At 35.1% G+C, this 14,312-nt stretch overlaps 1 protein-coding gene across 2 annotated transcripts in view; it reads right to left on the bottom strand.

Moving 5' to 3' along the window:
* Positions 1-2,349: 2,349 nt before the first annotated feature.
* The window catches only part of LOC150098830 (uncharacterized), a 152,713-nt gene continuing 140,750 nt past the window's right edge, over positions 2,350-14,312 (bottom strand). For both annotated transcript variants that reach the window (XM_090405417.1, XM_090405416.1), the window contains 2 exons: positions 4,642-4,741; positions 2,350-2,773 (listed from right to left, as the gene is read on the bottom strand). In XM_090405417.1, coding sequence (XP_090261543.1) covers positions 2,595-2,773; positions 4,642-4,741 — 279 coding nt within the window. In that variant the 3' untranslated portion in view covers positions 2,350-2,594. The remainder of the gene's footprint in view (positions 2,774-4,641; positions 4,742-14,312) is intronic.

Below are 14,312 nucleotides of genomic sequence, written 5' to 3'. Positions count from 1 at the left end.
CTTTTTGTTACCATGGTCGATGTTCTTTTCAAAATCACTTCGTCTTCTGTCGGATGATGACCAACATCTGCGTTCATTCTCACCCACTTGGTATCATTAGTATCGATTTATGTAGGAGTAGCAGACATCCGTCAAGTTTGTCGACGTCCAAAGGGGTCAATTAATGTCATTCGTTAAATGCAGGTCTCTTTTTTCTCAATTATATACTTTTTCCGAGGAACTACGTACTATCGAGTTCTATAGAAAAACCGTTTCGTAATAAATGCATTAGATGACTTTTTGGATTCATGTTATCTTTAAGCGATTATTTAAGAATAAAATAAAACGAGAAACATTTATAAAGGAAATATTCACTTAAAAGCCAAAAAAAATAATAATAATAATAATAAGACATCTGAAAGAAGGGGCTTCTATTCCATCGTATTAAAAGACAAAAAGATCAACTACTTCCTATATTTAAAGGAGTTAAAGTTGACTCTTTGAGGCCATGGCTAATAATCTATTGTTCTTGTATTAGCAAACGACAGCCAACCATTGTTAGAACCTATAATTAACAATATTTACAATGAATGCAAAACTGGTCACGTTTAATACGTCCGGTTATGTAAATAGGAAATAACGCATTTGATGTTCTTTAGTTGAAGCGAAATAAATTATTTATGGTAGTACTGCTAAGTACAACAGTGAACATAAACAGATAAGATAAGAAATTATATTCTTACTTTAGTCCACAAGCGTAAACAAAGACTGAACTTGAAGTAAGGACCATCAATGCAAAGCCCGTTCGGACGTAGCCCAATTCGGTGGAAGTTATATATCCTTAGTCCTTATAAGGACTGGCTTAAAGGGGCGAAGCAAGAATGCTTTTCATCTTCCCCGTTATCTGTAGAGGACAGTGTAGGGATAAGTGTTATTGAGCTATTAAAGCTCTGATCATGGCAGGAGGGTAACAGCAATAGCCGAGCCTCAGTTAGAACTCTATTGGCAACAGCATTGCCATTCATTACCCTCCAAGGGTATTAATCACCGCCATATTCTAATTAAAGTATGTTCTAATTCAAGTTCTTAAAAGAACTGGGCGATGGACTGAGTCCTTGACTCTTTATCCCGTCATCTGAATGAAGAGAATCTGTGTAGATGGAGTGTAATTGAGCTAAAAGCTCCAAACATGGCTGGGTAACAAGCAATAGCTTTAGTTAAAACTTCGTTGGCTACAGCATTGCCATTCGTTACCCTGGAAGTCCTAAAAATGACTTTTTACACCTTCTTCCTAATTCAAGTTATATTCTGTATAGAATTTAAGTTCTTAAAAGAACTGGGCGATGGACTTCCTCTTTATCCCGTCATCTGAATGAAGAAAATCTATGTGGATGGGATGTTATTGAGCTAAAAGCTCTAGTCATGGCTGGGTAACGCCAGAATTCAAGTTCCTTATAAGGACTGGCTTAAAGGGGCGAAGCAAGAATGCTTTTCATCTTCCCCGTTATTTGTAGAGGACAGTGTAGGGATAAGGTGTTGTTGAGCTATTAAAGCTCTGATCATGGCAGGAGGGTAACAGCAATAGCCGAGCCTCAGTTAGAACTTCATTGGCTACAGCATTGCATCCATTACCCTCCAAGGGTATTGATCACCGCATCTCACGGTCGACCCAGAATTCAAGTTATATTCTGTACAGAATTCATATATTTTCCATATACAAATATTAAAATGGTGTATTGGCATACTTTTAAAATACTTTGGATTAGAGAGAGAGAATGAAAGTTTCTTCCCTGAATTATGAAGTAAATTCTATTCTTTTATTAATCCTATATCCAAGTTTAAGCAAAATGTAAACATAGGCAACTTCGGAAACTGGCAGAAATAGATTTGCAAGGGGATCAGGTTATGTTTTCGTTGCCATTTCAAAGATATTATCAATTTTATTTTTAGTCATTTGCTGATTACAAGTAAATCAAATTCGGTGATTAATGCCTGAGTTTTAAGTCGTGTCCTTTCACTTTGGATTTCTCCTGTCACTGTTTAAGGAAGTGGCTTTAGTTATATATAAAATTCCACTTATTAGAAGGAAGCATTCATTCCTAGATATTACTTCTGAGAAAAAGAAAACTAATTTAATAAAATAAAATTGATAAATATTAGTTAGTATTGTATTTGATCGAAATGGACTTGATCTCAGCGAGTATTCGAAATCAGGTTCCTTGTTTACGAGTAAATTTAGCCTCCATACTGCTATTTACAGTTAAAAATACGAGATTTCCAAAGTGTGACCAACTACCGACCAACTTGAATAAGGAAGTTATGGGAATGAAGGAAGGAAGAAATAATAAAACACACATTTTTTTCCTCGTTTCATTTTTATTGCAAATGGTCATGCTTACAAAATATTTCTCCCCGTTCCAAAAAAACCTTGATTCATGCATCGTGGAAATGAACTGGAATCGGAATAGGAGAGCGCGAGGGAGGGCTTCGTGCATGGCACAAAAAACTAATTTCTCACAGCATTTTCGAACTCGAGAGAAATCCGCCCCTACGGCTCACGTTTCGCACCGAAGTCAACAAACACATTTACGAGGCCATCATCAAGGTTATCAGTGTCACGCGCTGTGCATGGCTTCCAACTCGCGCTCGTGCGTTTGTTGTCGGTTTCTTCTGTTGCGCCTGGCATGGAGCTTCTCCTGGAGTCCTTGGGTGGTGCGAGCTCTGTTTAAGCTCTGAGCTTTCTCGAACTCCGCCATCTCCTGAGCATGTTTCTTGCGTAGTTCGTCGATTTTGCCTGAAAAAAAAAAAAAACAAATTTACAAAAGATTATTCCTAGCAATGTTTCAAAAAAAAAACCCCCACTCACACAGTTTATGATTTTCTTTTAAAAATTAAATGGGTAAAAAGTAACTAATTATATATATATTTAATTATTAATTATTCATTCGTTTCGATATATCCATACGATATTTTTACTGAAAGAAAAAACAAGAACTTGCGGCGTAACTTGTATACACGCGCGCATGCGCAAGTGTAACTTCCGGGAGATGTTTTCTTCTTGCCTGAAACATGCAAAGTGAAGGAGACTGCGCCCTCTATCGACAATTGTAATATTGGCAGTTTTACACATGAATATATCGATATTTACTTTTTTTTGGCAGCTGTCCACAAAACTAGATGGTAAAATATAAGTAACCATCTCGGAAGTGGTTTTGTTCTTCTAGTTACTGGATTAGAAACATCTAATTTCCAGATGACAATTCAGAATTTTGAAACAAAGAATATTTACAGAATTCTTCACAGTAAGGATACAGTTCTTGCCTGTTCATAGTGGAATGGAAACTTCGTCTGCTCATATATAAAAGCACAAAATTTTAGAGATTTAACAGATGTGTCACAGGTGCGGTTTTGAGAGCTAACTTGTTGAGTGTCAAGGTCCATTAATGATCTTCTTACTGGCATTGTGAGGTTGGAAAAACGGGAAAAATTTAATGCTCATACCTGACAGCTTTATCGTAAGTTAAACAATACGGACACAACCACGTATTACTCTCTCAGATAGCTTCATTATAGAGTTAAACATAACTAACACCGACTTTATACTTAAGCTGTTGAACGTAAATTGTATGATCTTCAAGGCCTCTTCAGGATGGCCTTGAAGTCAAATAGGAAGCAAGGGAAAGCTTAAATCGTTTTTGTTGGAGAAAAAAATCGGCTGTTTAGGAACGCCTCAGCTAAGAAGAAGGAAATAAATTATGTCTTTTGTTATGTCTTTCTTTTAATTGCATATACTTTCTGTTCTTCTTTCTCTTTTTTCTTTTTCTTTTTTAAAGAGACCAGCTAACTCACCTTTAATTGAAAAATCTGTATACATTGTTCATCACTAGAGGGCGTTTGCTATGCTTATTATTGTTATTCAATACTATAATACAGGCAGAGTAAACAAAACTATGTTGCGTTAGGACGACAAGGATGTTTTTGTTAATATAATTAATAACCTATCTATTTACGATGTATAAAAATAAATAACCAACATATGAATGAAAACAATGAATAGTCCAAAGACAGTATTTGAATAGTTGCTGACTCCAAAATAAAAAAATAGAAAAAAATAGAAAAAACAAAATATGTAGCATATCTACAGATGACAAGAATTAACATCAGCTTTGCAACAAGACATGAAAGGGTGAAGAATGCAGAAAACACGACATTACGTGACCAGATGCTCCTCCCTCCAGCTTCCCACCTTTGACAGACAAATAGACTTTCCTTATTGCGTGGAAAAAACAAATATTATATGTCTATAAATGCAGAACACGGTAGCAAGGACAGTATTATCAAACGATGTCAGGTTGGTAGAAATTGGCGACAGCTGAGTAACAAAGGGGGGGGGGGGGTAAGTCAAAGAGCGAGAGATAGACACGAATCTTCAGGGTGAAGAACGATAGCGAAAACACATGGACTGTTTCCAAGTTTGCTGTTTTCGCAACTCGTTTCGTAGCCCAAGGGAGTATAAGAATCGTTATATACTAATTTCCATTTACCTTCTGCTGTACAATAAAAACGGCAAAATAGGTTTAAAATCAACATATTTCAAAGAACGGTTTAAATGCTATATATAGCAAATAATCAGTGATTTTATGTGATAACTTTGATACCTACCGAATATTTCCTCATTGCTAGGCATGGGGGCTAAATCAGACACAGGAACTGGCGTGGGTGCTGCAGGCATTCTGGGATCAGGAGCCAGGAAATTGCCTCTCTGTAATAAAATAGACCAGCAAATTACCTTGACATGGCTTAGGTCCTTAATTAATCATTCAATTAGTTTTTATTTTCTTGTTTTTAAGAAAGAGAAAGATTAAGCTTTCAAGTCTGGTTGTTCTTGAACTATTAACCTTCATTCTTAATTCATTCCTCAAATTTCAAACAGCATATCTAAAAATAATTGTATTAAAATCATCGACATGTTTTAACCCACTTCGGATTCAGTTTTTTTTTTGTTTGTTTTTTGTGAGGGTAAATTAAAAAAAAATAGGCGAAGTTAGGATACAAATGCTGACCTTCATTTATATAGATAATAATATGCCTTTTATACGTATACATGATAACATTAAGCATTTACATTGCATGCAAACAATAAATTCAAACATCAAAAATATTGCATGACTATCAATAAATATGCGCATTTCATTTAGCAAAGAAAAAAAAAACGTTTATTTATTTAAGGAAATTGAATTAGTTATCCCTTTCCAGTTATTAATGGTCAAAATATATATAAAAAAATTGCTTCCTAGTTCTCAAATAACTTACAAATCTATTCGTTTTATCCCCTCTTATGCATGCGTGTATATGCCAATACTACTACTAAAAGCTAATTCTCATTTCTCGCAATCTATTGAGGCAATGTCAGTTGCTAAGAGACGAACTTAACAACTAAAGTGGCGCTGTTATCGCGTGTATTACATCAACGAAGGGCAATTGAATTTTTCTATGCTAAAGTGGTTAAGAATCCATAAAGTGCAATATAAACAATAAAGTGATGCCGGTGATATACTATAAGTGTGAAATTTCGGTGTTTTTAAATTTTCAATTCGATAAATTACTTTTTATTAAGTCATTTCGATAAAAAGGTCGATTTTTTATTCTTTGTAAAAAATATCGTTATTCTAAACCTCTAGAAGCCTCCTTCAAGAGATTTCACATTTTTTTTCGAAACAAAGATGGCTTTTATGTCTAATTTTATGTTATTCGTTGCAGTTTCTTCAGAGCAGAGAGATAAAGATCGATTTATGTGTGTATATTCCGAAACAAAATGTAAAATTTGAGCCCCCCCCCACATCTTAACAGAAGCATAGCTTTCATAAAGAACAGGAAAATATTGATTTAAATCGATGGTTTTTGTTGTCTAGGGTGAGATCCCCACCGTGTTAATCGGAAGCATGAAGGGACTTAAAAAATTTAACATATTTGGTCAGTAGAGTAGGATGGTTATTTATTTATAATTTTATTTCTTATTTATTTTTTTTTAATTTTATTTTACTTAATCTTATTTCCAAGTCTTCTGCATCTTTTCCAAGATTACTACTATTATTATTATTATCGGCGAAACACAACTGTCAGAATATTTTCATTTTAACTACTCTGTTCGTCCAAATTAATTTATGAAAATAAAATTTCCCTCTACAGACAGATGCAAAGCGTTTTGGAGATATTATGTATATATTCTCATTGTATTTATATTGAAGAATTTTTTATTATTCTTATGAAGTTTAATAGCAGACTGTACAGGTGGCGTGACTGTATGCATATTTTAAGATGATGTCTATGTATGTTACTTTAATATATTGTTTTAATAGTGATTCTAGAAGATACGTTAAGATAAAGATAAGAGTTACATATTTTTTATATATGGGATTTTAATTAAATAAATAAATTATGTGAACGAAAATAGTAAAATAAGTTTTATTACGTGCCGGGTGCTAAATAAACTAATACGTCAGTTGTGAATGTAATAAACCACTAGATGCCGCTGTTGTTGGAAATTCATCTCAACGTCTATTCTTACAGCATAATTTGTGTGTTTTCATATCACCCAGGTCGCTGATCAACGTCACGTGAATTAGTACTGGCTAAAAACGCTTAAAAGCTAATCTATCATCATTATAATGACCGAAATATTTAGCATGCTGTGAAATACATAAACAATTGATTTTCTTCAGGTAATACCCGTCAGGTAACAAATTTCATTTTGCTACTTTTGTTAAAGTATTTATTTATCTATTTAGTGCACATATCTAAAATATACACCCTCTGTCCAAAAAGAAACCGAACTTTTCGAAAATATAAGAAACTAGTGGTGCCACCTATTGTATCTTTTTGTTGTCGAAAGCGGCGACCTTCATTGTGTTGTGTCAACTGCTTATCACATTTCTTTCATTGGAAGCAGTGTTATAGTGCCAAGAGTGACTGTGTTTTGACGAACTGTCAGTTGTCACGATATTCATGCTGTACGCGACGAATTCTCGCTATCAATAGCGTCCAAACTTCCAGAAAATACTCACCGTTGACCGTTTGGCCAGGCGGAACGAATTCGGGATAATGCCCTTGGAATCGTAGAAACAAATTAGCATTGTTTTTCCTTTTGACTTCTCCAAGCGACTTTTTTCGGATGCCCCTCTTCTGGTGGTCTCCACTCAGCACTCTGGCGCTTTGTTTTGGACTCATACTCAAAACACCACGTTTCGTCACCAGTAACGATCGTTTTAAGGAAGTTTGAGTCCTTACGAGTTTTAACGAGGTCCTTGCAGTGTTCAATTCGATAGATTTTTTGATCGTCGGTGAACTTGTGGGGAACAAATCGCGAATTCAATTCACGAAGGCCCAAACTCTTGGTCAAAATATTGTGCACAGTTGAATTTGGAATCCCCAATTCATCTTCAATCAATCTCACTGACGATTTCGAGTTTTCTCTGATGAAATCACACTTTTTGGATGTTTATTTCGCTCAGTCCAATTTTTGGACGGCCGGCTTTTCGTCGTCCTCAAGCGTCTCACGACCACTTTGAAATCGCTTAAACCACTCGTAAACTTGAGTACGGGATAAGCATTCACCACCGTATGCTTTTTGAAGCATTTGATGCCTTTCGGTAAAACTTTTACCAAGTTTAACATAAAAGTCAATCGCAGCTCTCTGTTTTGAAACTCATCTTCCGACCGTTCGTCAAAACAAACACACTGTTACTCTTGGCACTATAACTCGGCTTGTAATGAAACAAATGCCATAAAGAGTTGACACAACACTAATGAAGGTTGCCTCTTTCGACAACAAAGAGATACAACAGGTCGCGCTACTAATTTCTCTATTTTCAAAAAAGTCCGGGTTTTTTTTTGGACAGAGGGTGTAAGATGAATCTCAGCATATCTTTAATGTAATTCTTACAGAACTTATTTCAATTTCTTCTCTGTGTTATTATTATTATTATTATTATCCCACTAACAATAGGTTGTAAGCTTAAAGCACATTCGTATTAATACTACTACTGTGTCAACGGTGTATCAGGACTAGATTAACCATGAACAGACGTGCATCAGAAGGGCTCACATTGGTCAGCCACGCGTGGTTGATCCTAGAAATGAGTGTCGGGTGTCACGACTGGTATCTCAGCAACAACATGCAACAGTCACACAGCTCACTCACTAATACAACAGCTGGGAAATTCGACCCATTTCCACATGCACCATGCGCCGTACCATCCTTCACTTGGGGGATTTCACAGCTGGAGACCAAGGGTACCCAGGATGACGGCCAGGCATCGCAAACAAAGCCTCGCATGGGCCAAGGAACATCGACAATAGACTCTCGATAGATGGAAGAAGGTTATCTGGAGTAATGAGTTCCGTTTTCTGTTGCACCATGGTGATAACCGGGTTTGCATTTGGTGTAAACAGCATGTAGCCCTGTCCCCTGGTTGCACAGTTGGGGTTATGGTCTGGGGAACTTCTTCCTGGCACGCCCTAGGTACGTTGGTTATCATACCATAAACACTTAATGGTGAACAACAGGGGACCTGTTAGCCGATCATCTCCATCCATATATGCAGGAGGTCTACTCCGACTACAGTGCCATCTTTCAACAGGACAACGCATCTTGTCATCAGGCTCGTACAATGACTGGGTGGTGGGAGGAACATGACAACGAATTCGTTACATTGCCTTGATCCCCCATAGTTCCCTGACTGTAACCATTTGAACACGTGAGGGGATATGCTAGAATGGGATGTGAGAACTGCTGATCCTCCTCCTCCACGGAATGAGTGTGAACTGACGGAGTTGCTGCAGCGGACATGGGTCGAGTTACGCATAGAGGATGTTCGATACCTTGTGGAATCTGTTCCTAGGCACATCCACCTAATAACGCGATCAACGCGTTGTTAGGTGGGTGTGCCTAATGCAAAGCAATTCAGTGTATTTTAATCCGACTTCTATTTAATAATTTCTGTCACTTTAAGTCTTACATTGACTTCTTAAAGTTTAAGAAGTCAATGAAATCATTAAATGAAGTACTGCGCACAATGAAGTGCGGAATTTAAGCTGTTTCAATCATCATGCATTATTTAAAATACAAACAAACAAACTAACATTCAACGGTTATTTCTCACAGAAAATTCTACTTTCCTTAGCTATTAAAAAAGAGTAAAAAATAAAAGAAAAAAGGGAAAAGGAAAAGAAAAAAAACAAAGAAACAGATTTTGAAAATTTGCACTTGCTGACATGACAATTTCGTTTTTGTAAATAGTGAACGCTTTAATGCCAAACTTTTGTCCAAAATTATTGAATGACAGATTGAGACAACGTTGCTAATTCTGATAATACGTTTTTATCCATATTTGGATTTGTACCATATTGAAAAACGCACGCAAGGGCGAAGACACCCACACACGAGCGCGTGAGAGCTTGCATAGTTCAGACAGTATCAACAATGCCCTTTGAATGGATGATTCGAATTGAAATCCTGTCTAGGATGTAAAAAATGTAATGGCTTTTTAACCCAAGATGAATTATCTAGAGATATCAAGGCTTTTCTTCCCAGAAATTTGAAAAGAATGGATAATAACAAAAAAAAAAGTTCGCACATAAAATGTATATAGCTAGTGAAAGAAAACCATGCTTTTTTAGTTAAAGAATACAAAGAATAATTGGGGATTATCAAAGTGAAATATAACTTAACATGAGAGCAAATGTATTTCTTGAAGAATGTGAGAAACTGAATCTCCACAGCACAATTATTCTTAATTTTCATATCTTAAACTATTGTTTTAATTCATTCCTTCTAAATAGGAATTGCATAAAGTCGTGAAAAGTTTCTTGGGATAATCTAGCAGCTGTGCAAGCCTCAGACCTTCGGTCTTGCATTATTAACCATACCTTTAAAGTCAGTGAATGTACTAGCCATGAACACTGCTGGTATGCCACTGTGCATATCAGCATAGGGTTCAACAGAATAGCACATAGAGTGGATAGGATAGGGATTAGATAATCAGAGAAACCTGTTCCACACACACACACACCCACCCACCCACCCACCCACCCACACACACAATGATACGATATTTTTCAATCCACTTCCAGCCTCTAATTAGCAAGGTGTTCGTCTCACAACAGGCAATAAAAACCATCTAAAGACTTCTACATACCTCTGTTACATCGGGATTCGAACTCACAGTCTATTGTTTAGAAAGACTAGACGCTTTCCACTTGACCAGCAAACTCGCTACTAGTGATCATGATATGGTTTAATAAGAGAGAATTACAAGAATAAGTGATGAAAGAGAGGACAGAAAATATGATGTATTCAAGCAACACAAATAAACAGAATAACAATTTGAAAATAAAGAGCAGAAGATTAGTATCGTGTTAAGATTGTCGGTTGATAAGACATAATAAAAACTGCAAAACAGTTAAATAAGCAATTCTTTTGTGAAACTAAGAATAATGGCTGACTATTAACTAAGACCAGTATCGGAAATCAGTTTTAAATTATTGGGAAAAATCGAGTAATGCTGATATTAAACTGTGAACATCGGCAGTTACATATCAGTCACAACTAAACTCGTCACAGATGTACTCTGGGAAAGAGAAATGCACGCTTCCCATTCATTCTTAAGATATGAAATTGGTGCTTGTCATAGCAAATAATTAGGGGAAAAAAAGCATAAAAGCGAACTATTGATTTATACTATTGCACTGGGAGGACACTTTACGAAACCCCATTAATTCTCCTCTGCGTGTTAGCGAATCGCAACATGCAGTTTGCAAAGACGACCTTGAATTTCAAAGGAAAGCCTAATATACGAGATGACATACGAGAGGATATATTAACTAAATTACGCAATCCATTGATATAATATGTAATGCTTAAAGTGTTACCGTTACTTTAATTTTTTATATATATATATTTAGACATTGAATTCGAAATCATTTCTACGCATGTACAACTTTTGTGATTAATAGTCATTCGCGTCCTTTTCTATTTTTGCAATGTAATATATTATTTTTAATAATCTCTAGATTTAGTTTTATATTTTTGTAATACTTATATTATGGGATTCAAAATCACTTTAAATAATTATCAGTCTGTTTTTTATATATATATAATATAATTTTAACAATCATCAGTCTGAATTTTTTAATTTTTATATAATTTTTAACGATTGATTTTTTTTACTTTTATGTAATTCTTAATAATCATTAGTCTAATTCTTAATTTAATAATATTTATATATCATTTACGCAATTCTCTTCTTATTATTATCATTATTATTATTATTATTATTATTATTATTATATAGATAGAGAGAATCCTCTACATTTGTAAGATCGACATTGCTTGCCGAGAATACTTAATTTAGAATCGTCTGCTTCTGACTTCCTCTGCCTTAAGGTTTCCTTGTCCCATTCACTGTCATTTAACTGCTCTATTTACCGATTTATAAATTCCCTAAACCACGCTGACTTCTTCACCTTTCATCCGTGAAGCTTGACATTCTGCAATCCAACTATCGAAATCTTCTTGTGACCTTAATGTGCATAATTCGAGCAATTTTCTCTTTCCCAAACCAATGACCAAGCTAGATGATATGAGGAAGTTTTTGCTATGAGCTAATGTAATTCGTACATCTACTTACCCGAATTCCTGATAACCCTATTTACTCTCCAAATACCTATGATCTTTTTTAAAAAAACTAGTTATCCTTCCAGATACATCCTTCCGCTCCTTTACTGACTCAAACACATACTCTTGAGTGAATTACAGACATTATTCTCACCGGTATAAAGGCCTTCATTTCTCATTCTACCCGCATCCTTTTCCAAGCCTTGGTTCAACAAAAGGTGACCACAGCAGTTGAAGAAAAAACTTCGGTTACTGCGGAGGCGTGAATCGAGAACTGGAATTCCATACTGAGCCTACGCTGAAATATGCCGTAAATATAGGGAGTCCAAATCCAATAAAGACCAACAGCAAAAAACTTTCTCCCTATCCAAATGAAAGATCTGGCTTCTAGTTCTTTGCAGAGGCTATGGGATGCAGCTTTTGTTTACTGCACTTCATCCTCTTTCTCTCTTACAGAAGGCATCACTATTATAGCATCTAAAGATAAAGCTGACCTCCTGTTTTTCTTCCAATCCTTGCAAAGATGAACAAAGTAAAATTGCTTACAGCTATACGAGAAAACGAACACCACATGCCTCCTTGTGATTTGTCAGTCAAAAGGCATCACAATAATTATAAACAACTTAGACACTAAAAGTGTTTCGGTCTCAATGGCATTTCTCCAGTTGTTTTCAAACGTTGTGCTCCAGTCAACATGCGTGGTCTGTTTCCCCCTACAATTTTATGCTCAACTGGAACGTATCAGAATGCGTGGAAGCAAGCGCATATTCAACCTATTCTAAAAAAGGTGATGGTAAAAGTCCACCATCAGATTACTGTTCTATTGCCATCCTATATTGTCCTGTTGCACTACTCCATCACTTACCTTCTTTCACCTATACATAAATGGTCTACTCTCAATCACCACTAATTCTATCCACTGGGTTGCTGATGACAGTGCTCTTTATTCATCATACTCATTTGACAAACATCAAAGATCCAGAGCTTCAACATCATCTGCAATTAATTCTTTAAACACCGATCTCCATAGCAACCTTCTATGGGAACGAGGATAATCTGGTTACTCTTCAATGCCAGCAAAACGCAGTCTTGGTGGCAGCGAAGGTGAGCTGAGATCGATTTTTTTCACGCAAAAGTGACCTAGCATCTTTCATTTTTCAACTTTCTATCTGGCTCCTTAAAACAAGAGCAGCAGCTGCACAACACCCCTTTTCAGCACATCTGCGAACCTGCTTCTTCTCTTTCCCTTTTATTCAGTCAGCCTCTGTCCTCTAGAATAGCTTTGTTGGAATGTTCTCCAACAAATACAACCTCCAACTCTTAAAAAAGTCAATAAACTTTTTCCCAATATATTTCTCGTATACGGGATCGTATAAAAATTAATAATTATTACTCTGATTTTTATTTTTTAATTTTTTATAATATTCATATATATATCACCATTTTTATAATATTCATGTAGTTTTTAAAATTATTAGTTTATTTTTAAAAAGTTGTTTAAACATGCACATGCAACTTCCGATCTCAAATAATCAGCTGAAAAAAAAATTGTATCTCTTATCCAGAATTAGCACTTAGCAGAATTAGTAGTCATGACATACAACCTTTTCTGAAATGTGAATTCATGAAAGACGATAAACAGAATGTGACACGTTTTATAGCATTATTATCATTATAAAATATTTCTTAACTGTAATTTAAGCGACTGCACTTTCCTTATAAAACTTAATATGTGGAACTTTGAATAGTTTATAAGCATTTTCAGGAAAAATAAAAAAGAAGTAAAAAAGAAGAAGAAAAATAACGTGTAATTATTACTGCAAGTAGATTGATAGCAGGGCAACAACCGCTGATGATTGTTGTAATAGAAATTCTATCCGTAACTGACAGCAAAATCTTGTGACTCTCTAAAAGCATAATGTATCTGCCTGTAATTATTGCAGACAGGTATAATAAATGGAGTCTGTTTCGTAGACTATTTTATGTATTCCAACAAAATGGTTAAAATAATACTTTATTTTATATTTTATTATATTATGAATATTCTATTGATTATATATTCCGAATAATTACGAACAAGCTAAATGTTGCACTTCTGAAATCATCCATAATTTCACAGTCAATTAACAAGATATTTACCACATTACTTATCCTTATAAGGACTGGCTTAAAGGGGCGAAGCAAGAATGCTTTTCATATTCCCGGTGTAGAGGACAGTGTAGGGATAAAGTGTTATTGAGCTATTAAAGCTATGATCGTGGCAGGGGGGGTAACAGCAATAGCCGAGCCTCAGTTAGAACTTCATTGGCTACAGCATTGCCATCCATTACCCTCCAAGAGTATATATATATATATTTTTTTTTTTTTAATTATATTTTAATCACCGCATCTCACATCGATTGTCTACCACACCTGAAGCAATGATGATTATTTATATTAAATTTATATTTTGAAAAATATATATTTTAATTATATTTTATTTTAATCACCGCATTTCACATCGATTGTCTACCACACTACTGAAGCAATGATGATTATTTATATTAAATTTATATTTTGAAATATAAAGTGTGGAAACAGTGCAATGAATATAAATAAAATATTATATTTCATTTAAATTAATTCAAATATTTTAATATAATGAAAGTTATGCAAATAT

This window comes from Typopeltis vanoorti, chromosome 15 (genome assembly GCF_054136105.1).
Source record: "Typopeltis vanoorti isolate ZY-2024b chromosome 15, IOZ_Tvanoo_1.0, whole genome shotgun sequence".
NCBI lineage: Eukaryota > Metazoa > Arthropoda > Arachnida > Uropygi > Thelyphonidae > Typopeltis > Typopeltis vanoorti.
The sequence above is the reverse complement of the archived record's forward strand: the minus strand, read 5'-3'. Positions and strand labels throughout refer to the sequence as shown.